Genomic DNA, 23,948 nt, shown 5'->3' on the forward strand with positions numbered 1-23,948 from the left:
GTAAAATGCCAATGGAGTCAAAAGTCAGTCTTTAGAAACAGCGATGAATTTGGCTGAGTGGGAAAAGAGGTCAAGGCGAGGTCAGTGACACCTAGTATAGTCACTCGCTGCCCTCCTCCATCCCTTTTCAAAAATAAGAAAAGCAAACAAACAGAGCTTTATATAGCACAGAAGAGCAATTTCTTTTAAAAGCTGCATTTAAACTCTCGAAAGGAAAGCAAGTCAAAGCATCCTGGGCTGGCATTCAGTTCCCAGCCTCTCTCTTCCCCACAGAGTGATGGTTAGAATTTCTGAATCGCTCTATGTTTCATAGCACAACAACATACGTCAAGTTACAACCTCCGAGGCCACCCCTGTCTCCCTAAACTCGACAGCTGTTCATCCTCTCTCATAATAAGTCTTTTCCTACACCGTGAGGTATGTTAAAATTAGTATGGCACGCTTTGATTCCAAATAAACGTACTCACCTCATGGTGATCTCCAGCATACCTTGTATCACTCTTACAAATTACAAAACAGCGTATCTCAGACATCATCTACCCTAAATACGTAACCCATCAAATCAAGTAACAGGACTGATCTGGGGGATTCAAGTATTGAAAGAGCCTCAGATACCCTTATCCATCTGGCTACCAGCTTCAGAGACAATAACGAGGCACATTACTCAGTACCTTTTAAACAATACAGGACATTTTATTCATGCTTACTTCTCCAAGTCTGCTTTCATGTACTTTAAGGTACACTACTCAGCAGAAAATTAAAAAGCAGAATTTATCACATAATGGAGAGAGATTTGATTAGACAAACACAGCTGATCTTTTCAATAATTTAACCATCTTCCTTTTGAACAAAACATTTTAAGGTGTTAATATGCTGACACCAAGAGTAATACTCACAGTTGCTTATAACTCCTCCAAGTGGGTCACCCTTGAAATCAAACTCAATATCCATGTATTTTCCCTGTGAAAGAAGCATATTTTAAGACTTTCATTTCTGTGTAAGCAAAACTGCTCAAGATATTTTTAAATAAATTAGTTGGCTGTTTTTACAGGCTAAAAGAGCAATCTGGCAACCTCCTCTACACTCCGTCAGATTTTGAAAAACAGAAAATGATTCAAAGCTTCTAAGACAACTGCATTATCACAGTCAGAGATCTTCATGAGAAGAGCTTTAATCGGGTTTGTAATGCAAACCCAGTACTTTGCTCAGTTTCTAAGGCTATATGAAGAAAAAGCACGTCATACAAACTTTCACCACAAGACCAAGAACACCAAGCAATACTTGTGGCCGTGTAGGTATTATCACGCTTATTAACATAAGAATGCAGGAAAAAGTTATTTTCCACGCAAACTTATTTTCTCAGTGTAAAATCTTCCAGGAGTGTGAATCAAGGCAGTTGAAGGATAGCCGCTCAGTTTGGCTTTAAGGACTGGCTGGCAATGATTACTGTTAGTAATCGTGGGGTGTCTGTCCCTAAGCGTGTGCCTGCCTTGTAAAAGTGATGGATTTTTCCCACTGAACTCTTTCCCTCGTAACTCAGGAGACCAGAGGCAACAATTAACAGACTGTCACCACAAAGGCGATTTCATTTTCAGCTGTACTGCCGCAGTGTGTTTCCTTGACTTCTGTTTGACTTTTCCACATCGCAGAAGATCGCTCTGGTCTTTGCATCATTTTAATTTATATGACAAGCGTTTAATGTAGTAAGAGCTATGTTTAACAGTGACAAAATGGATAGACCCACACTGTGTAGAAAAGGCAAAAGCACTGCAGCTCACATTGGCAAGGAAGTTTAGAAAGATAAAAACTGCTGGTAGTAATTCAAACAAATTCCGCAAACCATGCAGAGAAATGATCTCACCAGCCTCTGGTGCTTACTTAACAGAGGACAAAAACAACCTATTGAAAAGAGAAGCCTTGTGTTTGTACTTCCTTATTCACTGCATTTAGGAAGAGTTTTGTTTCCTTCTTTGTCTTTTGATTTTAATTACAGAACACAAAAAACACGCACTTTACATTGACTCCCTCAAAGATGTTTTCTAATTTACTGGCTATTTGTCAAGATTGGCTTGACTCTGTTTAAAATCTATTCTTTTCCTTGCTGCCAGCTGAGGCTGGCTAGACAGGACAGTACTTGTACTTTCTTGTTTGAAGTTAATTCTGAGCTGATTCAAGTTTCTGAGATAAAGAATTGAATCAGATAATTAAATTTTAATTTCCCAAGGACTGGGCCAGCTGGATGTTTCCAAAATTATTTTTAGCTTTGTGTTTATAAGCAAGGACTTGAACAGCAAAATAGTATTTGGTTACACTTTGTCCTGGAAAGACTTCTGTTTGCAAATGGCACCTCTTCTCTTCTTCGCTGTCTCCTCCTCCTTTCTGCAGTACATCATCTCTGACAGTAGCATTTTTTCTACCCTTTCTATCCAAAAATATTTTCTACAGTGCCTCAAATTTTGGCCCTGACCTTGTGATGAAGACCCTTCGTTCAGTTCACAAGCAGGGGCTTGACAGCTGCAGAAGGAGCATTCATAGCCATGGAGAACAATACCATCAATACTCAAGAATCAGAAGGGAAGGGGAGAGAAGTCTCCCGTGTGGAAAAAAAGCCCCTCTCCAGTGTCACAATATCGCAGGCTTTCATCCATTTGCTTTTACTCGCAATGCACCATTTTCCCAGTGTATTAATTTGTCTACTTTACACATCTCACAATATTACTCTTCTGCACACAAGTGAGCAAATCACAAAGTTGCATTTAGTCTTCAGATTTTAGCAGAAGAAACTATGATGAGTACTCACACTTCTGAATCTCCCAACTCCAGCTTCAACTTTTTTTTTTTTTGGTCAATTGTTAATTCCTATAATTTCACATTCAGTTTCATGCTAAAAAAGCCTGAATTTAACCAGTTGATTATAAAGAACATAGGCAAATAAGTAAATGTTAAAAATGTTTATATTAAAACTAAACTTGTAAACACAGGTTGAAAGATCATAGAAAGAAAATGAGAACCTGAAGTAGCAATTTTAACAAAAAAAACCTATACATATGGATAGAAAACGAGATCACGCAGAAAGATCCACTTGCTAAGCAGACGAGTTGCTAGGCACATGGTCGCTGACATTAAAGCCACCAGTGCCAGATAATTAACGAATCCAGCTGCGCTGTAATTATGTTTTCATCCAGTCACAGAATGTCACATCCGAATTTTTTTCCTTTTCTTTTTTTTTTTTTTTTTTTTAGCTTCTACTTTGAGTCTCAATAGAACTCTATGCCCACATCAGAAACCAACAAGGTTTCTGACAAGGAGGTGAAACATCTTTTAAAAAGAGGGGTGACCGCTAATAATGCTCCACTAACACATTGGGGAAGGAGAACGTGCTCAAATGTACAAAATGAAGCACTGATTGCTGCTGAAGGTGGTTGCCTTCTCCAAACACCACCGTCCTCAGACAACTACCGGAAAGTTTTCTCTCCAAGTCATTCATTCCCTCCTTACAGATGCCTTAATGGCTGATACAATGTAAAAGGGAAATAGCCAACAATGTAACCAACAATATAATTGCCCTAAACGGAATTCAAATTCAGTCTTAAAGAAAATACTTACAAATCTAGAGGAGTTGTCATTCCTCACAGTTTTGGCATTTCCAAAAGCTGGAGAAAGAGAAAAACAAATATGACAACCAAACTTATCGGAAAGGAAAAATATTTAAATGCTAAAATATCTACGACTTTTATGTATTTAAAGGAATCTTAGACCGCTGAGAAGCAATTACCCTGTTCATTGTATGGGTATCAGTCGTCGGGGACAGACAGAGTGTGACAGACATGATCACAAATGAGAAAACACCTATGGAAGTCCAAAGAAGTTTCATCTCAACACTTCCTTTGTTTAAAAAAGTGAAAGAAAAACACACAAAGGGAAATGGTTCCAAGACAAAACTGCACCTGGATTGAGCGCATATCCTGGGGTGTTGAATCATCAAATTTAAAATTTTATTACCCAAATAACTTTATATACAGGAAATACTTCTTTCTCTTCAATTCAGAGAAAGAAATGAGTCTTAGTTCCCAGAACTGAAGATGGTAAAAGATGGAGGCCAGAACTGCGGAAATTACAGAATGAAACTTAAAAATTCTTTGCACAGGACAGTTTAATCAATGCTCTGGAACAGATTTATTTACACTATTCCCACACATATACACTAGCTTAAGCTGAATATTAATCAGCTGAAATAAGCCTGATTTACAACGGAAGTTTAGCACGCTTTCTTCAGCTTGACCTAAACTCACTTTTTGAGTAGTTTGGTTTTAATTTCTTTAGCTAAAGTTTTATGAGAATGAAAACTCTCCAAGAAAGGACTTCCTAGGGCTACATTCAGATGGGCAGCCGCCCGCTTAGAACACCGGCAGGACAAGAACTCAGACTGGAGGACAATTCAAGCTCTAAACATCACACACTGTCAAAGTACATGGAGTCCAGCAGGAGTGTCCCTACATTATTAAGTATATCACTCGTGCTCTAACAAGAGAGTTTATTTATCCCAGTATTTATTTATATAGCATATATACTTTCAAAGATCAAGTCAAGTCAATGTTTTTTGGATAGAAATAAATACATGCTTTTAGGCTTCGACAAACTTGCATGAGTAGACTTATTCTTGATCAAAGAACTGAAGCCAAAAGGAAAAGTTTGTTGCTCCTGAAGGCCAAGGATAAGTGAAAGAATTGTTTTAAAAATCTTTATGCCCTGCAATAAATCATCTTTTCAACAACGAAATCTCTGAGCTGCATTTTCTTAAACACAGTGCTGAACAGTAGAGTCATTTATAACTGCACAGAACCAAGCACAAACGTTTCATTATAAAGCATGAGACACATTCCGCAGTTTTCCTTTAAGTTCATTGTTTCAAAAAATTAATTTACAGTAGCAACTGTAGTTAAAAAAAAAATCCCACAAGATAAATTATGCATATGTAACATTTATGTCATTTTCTTGCACTGCAGCTCAACTGAAACAGAGCTACATAACCAAAGAAAAATAAATCTAACCACAAATGTTTAATTTCCATCCAAAACGTATATGCGCAGCCAGGCTTGAGCAGCAGTCTCATGGAATAATCCAGTGTCCCACCTTCCAGCAAGCTAATTAGGCAGTTACCAGCACACCGAGTAGAACAAATAATACCTTAAAACGATAAGGCACTCTTCTGCAAGCTTAGTCTCTTTCTCTTGCATTAAAAGAAAGATTCAGAAACCAACAAGAAATTCAATACGTTTGTCAGTCCCTGGGGAACAATCCAGCTTTGGCAAGAAAAAGCTCCGTACTTTGCATACAGTTTACACCTGAAATCTGCCTTCCAGGACGGTGATAAAAGCAACACAGCTCTTCTCTGTGAATCCCAAACAATGGAAGATTGCAATCCCCCCACTCAGCTTTCAGTGGAACATATCTGATCAAAGAAAGGCCTATCCAACCTTGTTATTATTCTTAAATTTTAACATTTCATCTTCTTTACAAGTCTTTGCTTACAATTCTGGGGGTTTTTTGTACAGTCAATGACCACATTTTACCCATCCAGTTCACCACTGCTGTCAGCCCACTTTTTCATTCCCTTCCCTTTTTTTTATTCCCCCCCACAAAGCCCCGTTCTCACTTGTAGAGCGCTTGCTCCCTATAGACTCCAAATTACCACTTATATGTATAAGATAGCTAGGCAATAAATAAGATGTTGACACTCAACAGTCTTACAAACCCTGCATATCATCTGGCCATAATGCAAAATTATTGTACAAGAGCCGTGAGGATTTGTCTCAGCACCACAATAGCTTAAAAGAACTGTGGGAAAGACTGAGCCAGGAATCAACACAATAGACCTAAATAAGTCAACACTAACCAAGGCACTTCTGAAGGCAATTATTAGACAATGGGACAAAACTGCAAGCTTTGGGGATCATATATCCTATCTCCAGGAAAAATGAAGATCCTGTTTCTGGCAGCCAATGTCTTTAAATTAAAATGACTAATTAAAAAAAAAAAAAAAAAAAAAAAGAAGTCTTTCATGGGAGAGCAGGAAAGGCAGTTGTCAGGAAGACGGGCCAAGAGAGTCACCAGATGTAGGGAACAATAAGTCTCAGGGAACAACAGGCATGCATATGGATTGGCTTAGTTTTTTCTAAGACACATTTCTTCACCCTTTTTTTTCTAAAAGAAAAATAATGCTTTACAGAGCTTGTTTGTTTACTAGAGACTATAATAATATAATTTGGAAGGAAATGAATCAGAGGGACTGAAGTTAAGGCTTTTGATACAGCCAAGCATCATCAAGGCAGGGTTAAGAAAGGGTACGCCCTCAGAGAGCAGCAGAAGGAGTCTGGGAAATATGACCTAACTTCCTAAGCTCTCCCTTCATGAGGGAAACAGTTTTCTTCTCAAGAAAACCTCTCTGTAACCGAATAAAATCTTGTAGCTGTCTTCACAGAAAGCATCTCCTACGGCTTCGGACACCAATTAACAATGAAACAACAGCAGATACAGTTTTCCAAACCAGCTCAGCAGGGATGCTGATACACACGGAGGTAATATGCTCATAAATGCTCTATGAATGAGATTCTTACCTTCAAGAACTGGATTTGACTGCAAAAGTTGTTCTTTGACTTGATTAACCTCTGCCCCTTTTCCACACACAGCAGCTACATACGACATGACAAGTTTGCTTGCCTCTGTCAGGGGAGAGCAAAATAAAACAGTGATAAGTATTGGCAAATAGGCTCAATCTCCATCACGTTTTCACCATGCCAGACAGGAACTGTAAGCACATTTCATTTCAGTTGTCTTCTACACTGTTGTACCATCTGGAAATGAGGAAGGAGCATATCCTGCTCTGAGACTCGTGCCATTACATCAGCAGCCCTCTTGACTTAAATACCTAGAGCCTTCCCAAGCTGAAGAAGCCACCAGTGACGTTACCTGCCAGTTTTGCGTTTAGCCTCAGTAAGAGAGGTATTCAGTAAGGAAAGAACATTATCCCTAGCTGACACATTGGGAATGTTTTAATCTAACCTAAAAAAAACCAAGCCCAAGCAGCTTCAAGATGCAAAATTCAATTGCTTTATATCAGCAGATACACAATAACACAAGTGTAAACATACAACACTATACATACGTAATTACAACTCTAAAGTACAAGTAAATGAATAACTGCAACATCCCATAACATTATGCAGTCTGTTTCAAAGTATAACAAATAGAGAAAGTGAAGCATTCATTTAAATAAGGAAACTAATTTGAAGGTACAAACTTAAAGTCTGGAACAATTTTTGAACTCTCAAAGCTGGGTTCATATGAGTGTCAATCACCCATATACAGAGAGAAACAAATATTAAATAATCCATTCAACCCTTATGTTTTGGCTGGTCAGGACAAAGAGCAGCTGAAAAAAAGGATTCTGTTTATAAACAGAGCCTGTGATGTTCGGTATGATGCAAGATAGTGAAATTTGAGGCAATATCAGCTGATATACAATGTAATCACTAACAGCTGGAATCCCTATCAGCTCAAGACAGTAGTCATAAAAACCCCGTTGCTTGTTCTTCAGAGATCTGTCACAAATTTAAGGGTTTCATTTCAGGAAAAGAACTGACAAACAAGAAATTATACCCTGAATTTTGATTCTTTCCTATTTAATCAAATTTGTTGCTAGTATTAAATTACTATCCCCATACTGTAGAGAAAACTGAGCAAACCTGCACCCCAGGAAGCAAGCAAGGAGCAAGAACTACAGGTGTGTCCATAAGGCCTCCAATCTCCTTTAATTGTGCCTCAAACCCAGCTTTCATTTTTAAGAATCCCTTCCCTTCAGAGCTTGGAATTACCAAATTATTTGAGTTGAAATATTTCTTAAAACAGCCAACATCTTTAAGTAGAGCTACTCAGTCACTGAGAGAAGAAAGCACTGAAGCAGCAAATAAGCTATTATAAAAGTGCAGTAAGACACCACACAATGACTTCAAGATAGGCTTTGAACATCACTGAGAGAAAATAAAGGCCCTTTCTTTTGTTAGGAACTCTGTTTGGTCCAATAAAGACACTGGGAAAGGAATCATCACCTTAGTATCTAAAAAGATTTAAACACACCACTCATTCTGGTAACGTAGCGTGTTTTCTTGCACAATGTTACTATCAATTAGCAGTATAAACAGGCAGTGAAAGAAAAACAAAATTGTAAATAAAGAAAAAAAACCCAACAACTGATGACAGTTTAGTTTCAATTCTTCCAGCCAAATATTCTGGCTACCAAAAATCTAAAACAGAGTTACCTAGGACCTGTACTAACAAGTTTGTTTCCTCCACTCCAGGAACTTCCTCCCCATCCCCCGCCACCGCCTTTTTTTTTTTTTGCAGTGAAAACCTGACTTCTTGGCTAATAGCCCCATTTCAGCAACAGTAGTTACACCAAATGTTAAAGAGAGAATAGCACAGATTCCAAGTCGATTATTCACTTGAATTTCAAAACCTGTATTATTCTGTACGTACCTTTATAAAGAAGGAATAATTCCTATTATGTTCCATATGGCTACGAAAATTACAGAACAGTCAAAATCTCTATACAAATATAAATCTACTACAATATTCTCTACAAATAGAGAAGTTCAGAAACTCAACCACTACTACACCTTTCAACTGAATAAATAAATGAATGAAAGGTGGACCTTGGTTGTATGAGGTGCTTGATAACTCACAGTTCTTGAAGGAAATCAAGAGATTAAACAATACCAGTACAGAACTCCTCTCTAAAGTCTGAACTCCTGGACATAATCTCTAACAATCATATTAATAAGAACTTGATTATTTTAATATACACTTTTACTGAACACTCATGCATTTTCACGTTATTGAACTGAAAAAAAGGATTATATTCCAAGATTCCGAGACCTCTCAAATGGATGCCACTAATCAGACAAAGGAAAACAAAGGTGAAGCCTACACTTTACATTCTCACAACAGGTTTTGAAAGCAACTTCTTGTTACCCACTTTAAGTCTTGCTCAATATAAGCATACAAAGCTGCACATTTTCTCAGATTCAAAGGAAAAATCTCTTAACTACATAGAAACAGATGTATGCATTCCTACCCACCGCCTCTTCTGCAAGTCACCTCAGTTTTCAATTGGTTATTTTCTGAAATAACAGGCTTCTTTATTTTTTAAGGTCTAGCTAAAATGTTCTGCAGTTGTACAATCCTCACTTGATTTCTACCATTCCAGTTTAAAACTTAGCAGCCATTTCCAAGGCAATTTCAGCTTCGCCTGAGAAACACAGTGTTCTGGTACACAAGCCAATCTTAGAATTGCAGCTGAGCACAGCATGCAAAAGACTGATGAAAATTCCAAAGTAATCAGCTACTATTATTTATTTTTCTTGGATAAATAGCATAATCCAGTTTAAATTTATTAAAAGACGTGCAAAAGCATCAAAGGGTTGCCTCCCAGACTAGAAGACCAAGAGCAGTCAGTTTTCTCCCTCTTCACGTTTCCCACAGGGAGAGCCTAAAAGTTTTCCAGTCCTTGCAATACTCTATCGCAAACCAGCGTTACTTTAGTATGACTTTGCATACTGATGAGGGTACTGTATTAACACGCGATACGACTGCATCACGGTGACAATCTGAAAAAAATACTACTTTATGGAAGTTCATACCTACAGCAACAAGTGTGACAGCATTTTCTGCAATTGCTAGACACAGAAAGATAGCGATATCTCTCAACTCTTACAGACTCTAGCATCCCTTTGCAAGACTGAATAACTCTAAATATTTTTGAATAAGATCAAAACTGCTTATTACCTGTTTTTCCAGCTCCACTCTCTCCTGTAATAAGGATGCATTGGTCTTTGTCCTGGTCCCTTAAAGATCTGTATGCTTCATCTGACAGAGCAAAGCTGCAAAGTAAGAAAGAGTCGATTGAGAATTAGATAAAAAGATACCAACAATAACTACAACCTGTCCTTCATATGCAGGCAGGGAAAACCAAAACAAAACACCAAACCAAAAAAAAAAACCCACAAAGATCCCAAGTGCTAATGTTCTGTAAGTTGTGAAGCATTCATGTTTCAGAATATAAAGACCCACGGAAGCAAAATAGATACTTTTTCTCAGTGGCGTATTTAGACTTTCTCCAGGAACAAACAAGCATAACCTCCAAGTTTTCCTAAAGACAGCAAGCTCAAAACAAATGGACAAAAATTAAGGGAAACATAGGTTGCTTTCCTCATTGAACAAAACATCATATTCTTCATTGAACAAAATGTCAATGCATCAACAGGACGTGTTCTGTCTGAAGACGTTTAAGAAAAAGAAAACAACAGAATTCTGAGCACTAAGAACACCGTAAGCTGCAATTTCTACTCTGAAAAATATGAAGAAATCTCATGACGTTATAAAATATTAAGCATTTTAAGCATTCAGGTATTGCTGGACCTTTGCATAAATATGCAGAAGTGTTTCCCAATAAGTGTGCTCCTAACTCAGTAAGGGTGATGTCATGTTGTGAAATTAAAGAATATAGTAGGAATCAAATGCTTTCCTATAGCAAAAATGTCTTTCCATGGAGCTCAGAACATCATGACCCTGAAATTGCTGGGCTGCAATGTGAGTCCGGATGTGCTCTGTTGCCATGCAGCAACACATATTTTGGAGAAATGCAGATGTGTTACTTATATTTAGTTTTCTTTAGTAGTAATTTTGAGACAGAGTAATACTGATTTTGTTTCAACTACATTTTTCAGTTCATGGAAAAAAGGACTCTGGAAAATGAGCATTAAAACCACTTGGAAAAACTTAAGCAAGTAGTATCTGAAAAAGGACGTAAAAGCAAAATCCAAATAAAAAGGCACACTTGCATTACACAACTTAAAGAAAAAATCTGACAGCCAAACACAGCACTTCTTTACATGAAATAAACATCCATCCAACAGAACAAGAGCATTTTTAAATTACTGCACCTAGTAAAATATTCAGTGTTTTTATGTACTTAAAAGTGGATATTGCTTATTATTTACAGTAAACAACATAGGAAAAATAGAAAGGAACTCTTAGGTCAACATAAAATACATAATCATTGCAGGTTCAGTGCACCTTTTGGAAACTTGATTCTTTATTCTACAACAGTTACGGAGCTTTACGTTCAGCTGATAACTACAAACAGATCAAGTATTTGTTTTGACTAACGTAGCCCTATAGTGCTTTCACAGGCCACCACAGCCCCTGTTAGATAAGGAAGCTCTTTGTCATGATAGTGGTTAGGGGTAGCAGGGACAACACAATGCAAGTAATGAGAGCCACACAGAGCCTCTTCTAGAGGCTCCTATTGCTGCAGCTTGAAAGCTTCAAATATTAAACCTACATATATTCAAATTAGTTCATACTTGTTCCTAACACTGTCCCTTGGCTCAAGCAGTTCTTCCTGGCTTCTCTCCATAAAAAAGTTGATGGAGAGCATGTCCTGTTCTCCCTGATTTACCATCACATGCACATGCAACACTGTTTATACTTCCTCATCCCTCATCAGTGTTAGATTCATCTCATATTTACTTATTTGGGTTTTGTTTATTTGTATGCTTGCATCGTGTTAGAAGCTCAGCCACCCTGCAAGAGACCAACATACCAAGCGAGTCGCATTCTAAAAAAGTTGGAAATTAAATACGGCTCCTTTGCTACTAAATAATCACACTTTCCCCTCCCTCTCTAGTTCCTGCCAATGACGCTCATGTCATTGATTCCCCCCACTTTGTGTCCCTCTCCTGTCCCCTTCTCTCCTGCAGCACATCTGCCTGTCTAGTTGCATGACCAACCCAGGGCTCCATCTCTCTGCTTTTCTCACCAACTTACATTGTCTAAGGCACTAAATTGCAATTCTTCTCTCTGCACAGATGGTTGGGCAATCCACTTAACAACCATGATCAGAAGCCATTAACTCCTTTTGATACATATGCCATTGAACCCAAATTAAGACTGATCTCTCAAAACTTAATACTGCTATGGTGATTGAAGCATTTGAACTCAGTAGTTCAACTGGAGGTGAAAATGTGTTTACGAGAAAGTAGCAGGCTGTAATGTTTTTAGCATTACAACAAAGTCAATTTGTGATGTGGCCAACATGCTGGAGCACTAGCATAAAAAAAAAAAAAATATTCTTCTGCTGCTGAGAGACCATGACACAATTTCTGGCATCCACTTTGCTGTCCGGAATCCAAACTACAGTAGCAATAACACTTTAACAGACTCTCTTACAGGACATATTTAGGAAATGAATAATATTTGTTGAACACTGCTGCAGATATACTTGTAAATTGAAGAGTACAACATGCGGCACTCAGAAAAGCTTATTCCAGCACACATTACATTCCTTTTTGCAAGGAAAAAAAAAAAAAAAAAAAAAGCACTAGGATGAAGAGAAAGGAAATAAAACTGCACTGACCATTCATGGACCGTGTGAGAGAACGTTAATGCTAATGCCGTGGTTTCCATGGGTTTGATTCAGGAAACTGTCTTTCATCAGGAAGATAAGACTCTGAGATGCTTTTCAAACTAACAAACTGGACGGCTCATTCTGTGCCTGCTGTCCTTCAAACAATCTCAACCATCAACTAGTATTTCACTGTTGAAACAACTTCCTTGGCAGTAGTTTCACGCCAGAAAATGAAGTCAGCATCAAGTACAGGGAAAGTATTCTCTCTGTTGATATACTGAATTACGAGTTAATCAGCTTAGTAACCATTCATCTTTTCTAATACCCTGAATTTCAGTTTCACAACAGCCCCTGTCAAAATACATTTTACTGCTTGATGTATTTATTAACTCTGACTGCACTGCATAGTTAAAAACACCAAATCACACTTTTTTTTTCCCCCTTCACAGAGAAACTGAAAGTCTGATACTGCAATGAGACCTCTGAAGTTGGAGAAGAAAGTAGGCTTTAATCCAGTTCTGGTTTATTCCGATCCAGTCAGAGACACTTGACATACATTATCTTTTTCCCCAATCCACACAATCCAGCAAAGCCTAATACTTCACAAGTATAGCAAATACTATCTACTGCAGACAAAAGAAAAAATTAGTCAACTCATTTCAGAAGAAGTTCTGCATATTTACTTATCAAAAGTCACCTAGTAGAAGTATTCTAAAATCTACCTCTGACGTTTCAACCACTGCTCCAACAATGCGATCAGAGGAGGCATAACCAAGAGACTATTTAAATAACTAAGATTTCTTTGTCTTTCTGGCATTGCACAAACAGCATTAGACACATTTATGTCAGAGCCTGAACAAAGATCTTTATCTAAAAGACAGACATAGATCTATTCATCATGTCGACTTTCATGGCACACCATTACACCTCACAGCTCTTCCTATCTATTATTGCCTTCTATCTTTGCAATAATTAAAAAAAAACACAACACAACAAAACAAAACAAAAAAAATCCAAACAAACTCAAGTCTTTTGGTTCAAACTCTGTTTGATCCAAAAATATAATTTCATGCTATTCCTCCTTTGTTACAAACATATAAAATAATTTCTTTTAAGGTCATTTTAGTTTAGCACATTTTGATGATCCATAGATCGCAAAGACTCCTTCTATTCTTTTCCTTTTAGCAACATTAAGAGACACAGCCCTGTAAAGTCAACATTTGCAACTATAGGTTTAAACCACATACCACTCTTTGAGCCACCTCACAATTACAGAGCCCAAGTAAAATTTTAGAATAGTTTGTAGTTTAAAAAGCAGTTATAAACCATATGTTTTGAATTAGCTGGTGAGTCTGTCAGCAGTGTCATTTACCATACCTTGTAATAAGCTCTCCTTTGATTTTTAGGTTTTCATGAAAGAATACGACATTCTCCACAACAAACACAGAAATATTTACTGGAGTTCTCTTTTAGCTAAGATTTAACTATAGAAGCAATTTGAAATTGAAACGCCACCCACACCTAGCTCAGTAAGAAGGCTCTGCTTTTTTATAGCACGGCTTTTTCAGCAGCATAGCTCCAGATGGCCAGACCTGTCACAAAGTCCTCACCCAAAAATTCTAACAAAGGGAAACAGCAAATATGCCTCCAAGGGGGATTTCCAAAGGGCTCTGGCAGTGTTCAGCAGCACAACAGCATCTCCATGCTCTAACAAAACACTGGGGTCAAGAAGAGACAGGAGGAAGGTTCCCTCCCACTCACCCCGAAACCAGCATCAACTGCTAGCGCTTCATTTCAATGCTCAAAATTGCACCCACAATTTCACCAGGGGCAAAAACCTTGCTCTTATTGTCAAAAATTCAGTTCGCGGGAGCGCCTCTTCTACCATCTTTTTCCTTTAAGACAAAATCACGAGGATCGGTACTTGCCAGCTATCGGTACTTCTTTCCACCATCATTTTAATTCTTCCTCTCGTTTCCCTTAGCATTCTCAATTAACAGTAATTAGTTAGCATGATCTTAAACTCCCTCCAATTGCTTTTTTCATGCACTGATAGAGTCAATTCCCTTCATCCCATCTTCACTGGCTTCACAGTCACTGAGACTGACTGAGTCTTGGTCCCCATTCTAAAACATCTTTTGCTTGATCTTGGCTTGCAACTGACAACTCATTTTCTACTTCCAAAGGAAATTAAGAAAACCTCTCTTCTTAACCGTTCCAATTCCGTATGAAGCGGGGCCCTGGTACCCCTTTACTTCTGCTCAACTGTGTCTAAACACACTGGCAGGATACTGGAAGTCAATGCTTATCAAAGATTATATACCATGCTAGACTAAAAAGAACAGTAAGATGTAAATTGTACATACATTGTTAATGTAAATTTTACATAAAATGTAATTTATATTATTTTTTTTCCTGGTTTAATTAAGAGCATCATTTAAGTTCCTTCTCCTTGTGAATGCGCAGAAGTGCTCAGTAACAAGGTAACAGCAAACAAATTATTTCCTCCTTTCACAGCATGCAGTGGGAAAACATCAGAATGACAGTTTGTTTGGGTATAAAAATTCCTAATAACTTGAGCTAGGAACAGTGGAAACACATTTTATAAAGCGCTTCGAGGTTTTACGTTGTAAATCATCACTATTTGCTATATATGTTCCCCGCGCCCATTGAAGCTCAGTGGAAAATTCACCATTCAGGAAAAACAACCGTAAGATATTATTTATAGTATTAGCTCATAGTGCAGAATCATTTAATCTAATTGCCCTAAGGATAAAAAGTGTACTCCCATTTTCCATAATTACAAACTGTCTCATGTTCAGCACTTTGACACACTTGAAAAGAAAAGGTTGATTAGCCTGCCACTGGAGTGAATAAAGTAACAGCTAAATTGATGGAGCTTCGGCTACGATAGACCTTCACAGGCAAGCAGCTGCTCTTTGAAAAATGCCAATCAGGAAAAAAATAAAACAAGTTTAAACACCAGGATAAAGAGGTGTGCTAAGGCAGACGGAAAGCCTTTTCTCCTATTCATATTCTCCAATTTTATTTTCCTGGTGAGCACAGAAACTTGATTTATCAACAATACTATGTGGCTATTATACACAGCAGAAGGGTACCTCCTGCATATGCTTCCCCACTTTGTTAATTCACATTAGCAACTGTGATGTTATTAGATGCAGAATAAAGCCCAAAGCTGTGTATATCACCCCAATCTGATTTGTAAGAAGCATCTGTAATTTATGGAAGGGAGAGAGGGGAAGGGAGGGGGGAAGAGGACAGACAAAGCCACTCTTGATTTTCAAGAGTAAAACACTTTAAAACACAGGCTAGTATTAAGCCAGAGAGACTTATTTTCTGTTCCAGTAGACTGGGAATATAATATACCCTCCGATGCTCGTACACATACTGCAGGTTTAGCAGAAAAAATGATTCAGGCCACTATTCTGAGGTCTGGACAAAAAGAAGAAAATGTTCTTTCTGATAATTTTGTCCTTCTCAGGATGAAACAGATTTCAGATGGCCTCAAGTTGCACCAGCGGAGGTTTAGACTGGATATTAGGAAAAATTTATTCACTGAAAGGGTTGTCAAGCATTGGAGGAGGCTGCTGAGGGAAGTGGTTGAGTCACCATCCCTGGAGGTACTTAAAAGGCATGTAGACGTGGTGCTGAGGGACATGGTTTAGTGGTGGACTTGGCAGTGCCAGGTTAATGGTTGGACTTGATGATCTTAAAGGTCTCTTCCAACCAAAACAATTTTATGACTTTGCCTCAAAAACCTCCCTACAGAGAGGTCCAACCAAAGCTTCTTCCCCAAATACTGTGCCTGCACAACCTCACAGTTCACTACAGCCCAGTCTGTCCCCGACCCTTTTCTCTCTTACAGGGTGGCACACGTTTCCCCTCCAAGCAACTGGGAGGCTTTATCAGTTTTGATCACTTCCTTTTTACTGACTGACAGTCCAAAAAAATGTAATAATTTGAAAACCAATAGTGGTCTTTCCCCAGCACTGTACACAAAAGCCAAAACTGCAGCCTATGATCTTCTGTTTCAACAACATCTAAGGCATCTCTTTAGAGATGCACTTCAGTATGATGGAAAACAAGAAACGCCTTTTACCAGGAGCCTATGACCCAGCTGTTGCATTACTTCCCTTCAACTGGTGGAAAACCAGGATCTCTGAAGCTGAGGATGATGGTGCCACTTTCTAATCCAGACTGCAAAATAATTCCTTCCTCTAAATTTTAGGAAACACTATCAACCCCAGTGTGTCCACATCGCATTCAACAGCTCAGTAGTGTAAGCTAGCAGTGAAACACGCCCAGCAGATGGTCAGGAGAGTGACCGGGGCATGAGTCCAAGGTTGGGTCCTCTAAAGTAATGTAATATGGTGGCAGAGAGGAGCAGCGGGCAGAGCTTTGGTGCTGCAGGTAACCAAGTCGACAGGTCAGTCTCCTGCCCTGGTAACATGTTAACCATGGAAAACCCACTAGGGCATACCAAATTGAATTAATATGGACCAGTGCCGGCTGTACACAATATAAACACCTTCAGCTGCAGCCAAACAACAGGTATAACTTGTGACTTAGTTCACCTAAAGAAGGGAATTGAAATAGTGAACTCTTACTTGGAGCAGGTTCCTGTTATCAGCTGAAGTGAATATATACATAATAAATACATGAAGAAAGGCTGAGGGATTTGGGTCTCTTCAGTCTGGAAAAAAGACAGCTGAGGGGGGACCTTATCAACACTTATAAATACTTAAAGGGTGGGTGTCAGGAGGATGGGGCCAGGCTCTTTTCAGTGGTGCCCAGGGACAGGACAAGAGGCAATGGGCACAAATGTGAACATAGGAAGTTCCACCTAAACATGAGGAGGAACTTCTTTACTTTGAGGGTGGCAGAGCACTGGAAGAGGCTGCCCAGAGAGGTGGCAGAGTCTCCATCTCTGGAGACATTCCAAACGCACCTGGACGTGTTCCTGTGCAACCTGCTCTAGGTGACCCTGCTCTGGCAGGGGGTTGGACTAGATGATCTCCAGAGGTCCCTTCCAACCCTATGATTCTGTGATTCTATGATAAGCCAAGGCCGGGGGGAGGGAAGCAAGTATCTCCAAGCTTTTCAGAAGAGCAGCTTGGCTTGGATTCCCCCGTGACTAGTGCCATTCCTTGAAATTAAATCAGCCAGCTGGATGCCACGTAACCATCAGCTCCTCATCCGTACTCAGGCCATGGGTCTAGCATGAAGGAATAACTCCCCTTTCCAAGGCACAGCACTAACCAGCTGAGTTTGTAACCCAAACAGTCTCCCACCCCACACGCCGGGCTGTGTCACCAAGGCAGCCAACCAGCTCCTACACGATCACACAGGACGACACAGCTGGGCCTCTGCTGACCTACAGCAAATGAGCCTGCTCGACCATGCACTGCAAGGATTTTAATTTTTTTGGGGGAAAAGGCATTTCTGTTTACAATAATTTTACTGGGCTATGATATCTTTGAAGGGAAGTACAGGAAGTGTTTTCCATTGTTTTATTAAAACCATATTTAATTAGATGTAGTTTATTTCCTAAGGTAAATCAGCACTTGCATGCTTGATTTAACGACTGCCTAAGCCAGCCAACTCCTTACACTCGGTGGTTTTACTGCAGAAGTATACGCTGAACCTTTTTGGTAGCCATATTGTGAGTCAGAAGCTCCATACTCTTCCTTGACCTGCCACATCCTGACTGCACCAAACGAGCCTGCAGCCACCTGCAAGGGCAGCAGTTTCATGGCACACCAGGCGTGCCGGTGGCGAGAGACTCAACAGTTCTCCATGGACTTTCTGAAGCTTTTCTGAGGTCGGGCTTGTAAAAATTAGGATTTAGCCCATTAACAAACGCATTCCCCAGTTCAAATGGAGTAGCAAGGGGTCAGACAGCTGAACGGGACAGTAAGGAAAACAGAGATGTAAACTGATTCTCCTTGCTTGGCTTCTGTCACAGTTTAAAGGACACACCATTTTTTTAAAATTCCAGTTTACTATTTCATCTACATACTAGCAGATTTGAATTGCACCTCTGAACTCTTGCATGTATTTGGAAATGAAGGACTGGTGGGACAGGGAGGAAAAGGGGGAGCAAGGGAAAACAATCATTCCCTTTCTGCGCTGAAATATCTGGACTCTCAATATTTTACAGAAAATTGAATTAGTTTCTGTACCTAATACACCATGTGTCTGAAAATTAGGGAAGTTTGCTGGTCAAGCACATGTGTTCAGTTCATGTCAGCTTCAACCAAATTTTAAATAAAAGAAATCTTTTTCTGCAGAACAAGCCATGCTTTGAGTAGGCTGCTGCACTGTGTGAACAGCACACTAAAAGTAAACTCTTCCAATAAAAAGGTAATTCATCTTGACTTAGGTGGCTAAGCATAATACTTATTACATCAAAATAAAATACCGACAAACAATTATTCCTCATTTTTAAAACACTGATCACGGATAAACACAGGTCCTTACAATTATCCATAGCTATTTCAGAAAAAAACAGGCCCAGAATACAGGTGAAATACTTAGAAGACAATAATCCTATTAGAGGAATAATGATCATTATAACCTGGCTTTTCCTGTACAGATGAGAATTTACTGTTAGTCACTTTTTTCCTTTTCTTTTTTAATTTTTTTTCTTCAAATAGGATGTATCTTTGGGCCTCATAGTTTGAGCTCGTCCAAACCCAGCGGCAGAGCAGAGACGCTCCATGTAAAAATGCCAGCGACTTCTTGATCTCGCAAATGAAACCACAATAGGGCTGTACGGCTTGCGGGGTTTTCCTGAGGCAGAGGAGCGGGGCGTGCTGCTCTTACAATTTCACATGGAAAAATGTTTAGCAAACAGGCCGTGTTCCATGTTACCGCCTCAACAAACGTTCTCCTGCTTCGCAAAAAGAAAACACCAATTTTATTTGCAGCTTTAAGAAGCATCACCCTGAAGTCAGAATTTCCTCCTGATGCTGTAAGGGCAGAGATATTGCAAGTCAAGGTTTGGCTTCCACAATAAGCACGCATTGCTACGTGTGCTCATGCAGGGACTTCTCTCACTGGAAATAATTTTAGCGCAACAGTAACAATCCTGTCGTAGAGAAGCTCACTCTACTCTGCAAACTGAAGAACGAAAAATAAACTTATTCCTTTATTCTAAAGTAATTAAATGTGTTCCAGTACTCAGGGGAGGATGAACAGTGAAGTGAGGTGCCCAGCTTCACATACTCGCTTCATAGAAAGGGACATGCTTTCAAAGGTCTCACCTCCCAGGACAACAGCGTACTGTAGCACAACTGAGCTCCAGGATGCTGCACGCACCTAAGAGACAGAGTGGCTCGCATAAAAAGATGCGTCCCGGAGTGACCTCATAGCTCTGCCTGGTGAGATGGGTAAAGAAACGTCAGCCATCTGTTAGTGCAATAGACTGCACTGGAAGGCAACACAAAAAAATGCTGAGCACTCCACCAAATTCACACCACAGTATTGGAGAAATCGGAGTATTAATCACATCCTCATAGCTATTTGTAAGCCGGAGTAAGCTGCTATTTATTAGCTTTGAAATTCAGGCTCTATAACGCAAAAGCTAGCACACACCTGCCCTCAAGTTTACCAGAGACAACAGTGACAAAATCACAAATAAAAGTAATTCAGTTATCCAGAAAACGCCTGATGGGCAACACCAACACCGTGTAATTACATAGGTATGGTGCTACTTTACTTGGAGGAGTTACTGAATTTTTTAATTTTGCACGTAACTCTTAAGTACTCTTAACAAAGAAAGGAGTTCGTCAGGAAGTTGAAAAGCCTACGCAACTTCTTTTTTACCTCCCAGCTCTCTTTCAAAAAAAGCACCACTCATTAATCCCTGGACAAAGCAGGCACTAAAGCTTATCTGAGCTTCTGAGAGCTTGTTAGCTCAGGTACAACACCAAGCTAACGAGTCTATTCAGTCTATAAAATGGCATTTGCTCAAATTTGTGTGTGGGATGACTGGTCACAGCAAGAAATTAAAAGCCTTCTTCAAATTGCTCAACACCAGGCTTCAGTCCAGCCCATGGAGACTATTTCCAGGGGCATGTTTCAACAGCCACGTCCTTGGTTGGTCTGCTGATGCTCAAGGAAGATGTCAACTGCATGCATCTTTTTTGTCCTATGGGTACATCCTCTCTAAGAATCACCTTGGAGCAATTATGACCAGTTACAATTTGAATTCCAAAAGGTTTAGCAATTAAAAATCATTTTTGTAGTATATAAAAGAAAACTGTGTATATAAGAAAAGTGCAAATTTGAACTAATTTACTGAAATGACCACAATTAAACTGTCTTTGTAGTTCAGACCTTTGTTTGTTAAACCCCAGTCCCAGCTTTCTTATCTATTCAAAAGTAGATTATTCTGTGTGCTAGACAGTAAATATTAAGACTGTGTATTTCCTGATTTATAACATGAAAAAGTTTATCTTTAATAACCCAAACTATATTAACCATAATGTACCAGAGTTGAAGAAACTGGAGCCTGTTGCCAATAAAAAGTGATAGAATGGAAAACATTCTGCCTCTAAAGGTGGTACAAAAGCTGGAATTTTACTGAAGTTTCTTTAAGGCTTTAAACATTAGCCTTGTTTACACTGTATCTAAACTCATGACAAAGGCTCCTAGCATAGCAGATGGGCATTTTCTGGCATGTTATAAATTGCTTAAGAGGAAAAAAAAAAAAAAAAAAAAGGCAACCATTAAACACAATGAGACACTTCCAATGAAAGGACGACAGCTGTTCTTAATTGCAATTTGAAATCCCAGATCTTAAGAGAGTACCATGCTGCCAATTCAGGAAAGGCATAATGAAAATTCTGGTCCATGTACACACAATGCACACAATGCAATTTCTCTCATTTCTGACAGGGTCTCTACCTGCCCTCACTTCAGTCTGCATTTAAGAATTGAACCGTAGCAGTAACTCCGTTTAAGTAGTTCTCATTCTTTTCAGCGTGCAAAAAGTCTCAAAATTCTAATGAAAAGAAAAATGAAAATATCGAATCCTTTTTTAAACCTCAAGTTACATTTAAAGCCGCATGAAGTGTTCAAAAATGCTTCCTTTATTTCCAAGTCCTACCATAGCATCAGTCAATTTTCTAATCAGAAGAACTTCATTTTGTTAAGCAGCACAAAAAAGGCTAGTCTTAGTTCTGGCCTAGGCGTACAAATGAAGAGCTAGAAGGAGAACTATTTGAAGTGTTGAGAACAGACAAAGAGCGGTTACGTACTGACAAATGTGGAGAGCTGCATTACAAAACTGAAAAATTACTGCAGGTCCTTTCCTTTATTAAGTGCCCACTTCATTCACAACATTCAGTCATACTGAAGGGATTCCCACACCTTTTGTGTGAATTACAGATTCTGCTTTATGCAACAATGTGAATTAATTTTAAAAAAATCTCAGCATTTTATGTCCTAAAAATATCAATGTCATAATGTGAATACTAGCCAGACCATTTGACTTCCAGGAAAACGAGAGAAATGCGATCCAGCAAAAAAGTTACCATTAGTTTAGACTCCTGAAGCATTAACACACATCTCCAACCATTCAACATATATTAAGGCTTTTTTTTTTTTTTTTTTACCTTTTTCAAAAATTATTTTTGCTCTAACAATCTAGCCAAACCCCAAATATTTTTTTTTGGCTTACAAATAAACACAACTATAACAAATACACTCACATGCAAAAAAAGAAGAGAAAGAGATTGTCACAGACAACTAAAAACATTTGACTCTCTATCCCTGACATGACTGAAGTCAAATGTGAAAGTATGCTGCGTACAGAGGTATGAGTAAATATTTGAAAACAGTTCTGAAAACAAAGTTATTTTCTTGAGGCTCTAAGCCAGCAGTTAATTCATGAAGGATGCCCCAAGATTATTTTCCTTTGTACACCATGACGACAATTATAGAGTTACAGAAGCATCTGGAACAGATCTTGAGTTAAGTGTTTCCCTTACAAACTCACTATCCTTTAAAGGTACACAATTGCGTTTTTTTGCAAGCTTCTTCGAAAAGCCCACTGGACATGTGAATGTTGGCTAGGACCACGCATGGCTCTCCAAACGAGCAACTGATGAATGAGCAGGCTCTACTGGAGCCAGGTGGGTCCCGGCCAGAGAGAGAAGCCTCTGGCAGCAGGGCTTCAGGAGCTGTGACTGACAGTACTGCCAACTGGTATGGCTATGGAGACCAAAATTGTTCGTGAGCCAGTGGATCTGGTGCTTTTGAATAATTTTGTCACAGCAGCATATGCTGCTGTAGCTTCTGAGAGTTCTGAGACACAGAGAAGCTGGAGGGCGAGACCAGAGGCAGAGTCCTCTCTGCCTCTTGGGGTATTTTGGGAGACAGTTTTGTCTTGATGCTTTTTATATCCCCTATAATCTATACATACTCCTTCCTGGCCTAGGAAGTGTTTAAATGCCACAACAGCACAAAAATCCACCTGGACTCCACACTGCCGGACCGTCTGATGTCTGGGCGAGTCCATGTGCAGGCAGCTCTGGCAGCTCCACCCCACCCGTGCTACGGCTCTGCGGCCACACACAGCATCGTACGCTTTCATGTTGGAAATACTATGTCCTAGACACTGACAGATGAATGACAGCACCAGTGCCATACAAAAAGAATTTAAAGGGCCTTTTCATTTCTTAATTTAGGAAGCGCTACTCAGAGGACCAATGGAAAGGCTCATTCCACTGAACTTTGGAATCCAGTCTAAATGTCACTCCAGACCATTTAAAAAATTAAAATAAAGCCCAACATTCATCTATACACAGCTTTTTGCAGGCTGTTTACCCTTCTTGGATGTTGGGTGCATTTTTTGAGCCTCCTTACAACGGCACGTCCTGCTATAAATCAGTTCCTGTATTATTACACATTATTACAAATTTTCATGCAATCTAATACCGGCAGAAACAAGCAACTACTGTTCTTGTCAATAAGACTATATTCACCTCTGTGGCACTGGGGTGACATGGCTGCATTATGTGCTATCCAAACCAACTGAAATAGCCCTGCTCAAATTTCAGGAAAAAGCTAAATTTATTATCGCATGCAAGAGAAAGCTGGCTTTACACCCTAACCCTAGTTCACAAATCACTTCCAAAACTCTCTTCAGAGAATCGGAGGGCCATTTCAATATGGCCACATCACAACCACCCTCCACAAAACTCTGTTTCCCCAGAAGGGCTTCTGAGGTCTCCTACCAAGTGTAAAATTTAGGAAACTGAGCATCCCATGGGTGTACATCAGCAGCCTGCAAAAGAGGTGGCTCTTCTCAGGCATTAAGTCCTTCTGACTCTTGAAGCAAGTGTGATGCTTCATCCCCTTTTCATCTATACACTTGAGGAATTTACATTCACAGGTACACCACATCCAGTACTGCCTCACTGTAGAGGTTAAGAAAGTAATAAGCCTGACCCCT

At 39.3% G+C, this 23,948-nt stretch overlaps 1 protein-coding gene across 1 annotated transcript in view; it reads right to left on the minus strand.

Moving 5' to 3' along the window:
- Window positions 1–23,948, minus strand: part of MYO1B (myosin IB) — a 115,183-nt gene that overhangs the window by 52,431 nt on the left and 38,804 nt on the right. Inside the window, 4 exon segments of the mRNA XM_063340720.1 lie at window positions 897–960; window positions 3,607–3,653; window positions 6,618–6,722; window positions 9,844–9,938. Coding sequence (XP_063196790.1) covers window positions 897–960; window positions 3,607–3,653; window positions 6,618–6,722; window positions 9,844–9,938 — 311 coding nt within the window.

Source organism: Chroicocephalus ridibundus, chromosome 7 (assembly GCF_963924245.1).
Source record: "Chroicocephalus ridibundus chromosome 7, bChrRid1.1, whole genome shotgun sequence".
NCBI classification, from domain to species: Eukaryota; Metazoa; Chordata; class Aves; order Charadriiformes; family Laridae; genus Chroicocephalus; species Chroicocephalus ridibundus.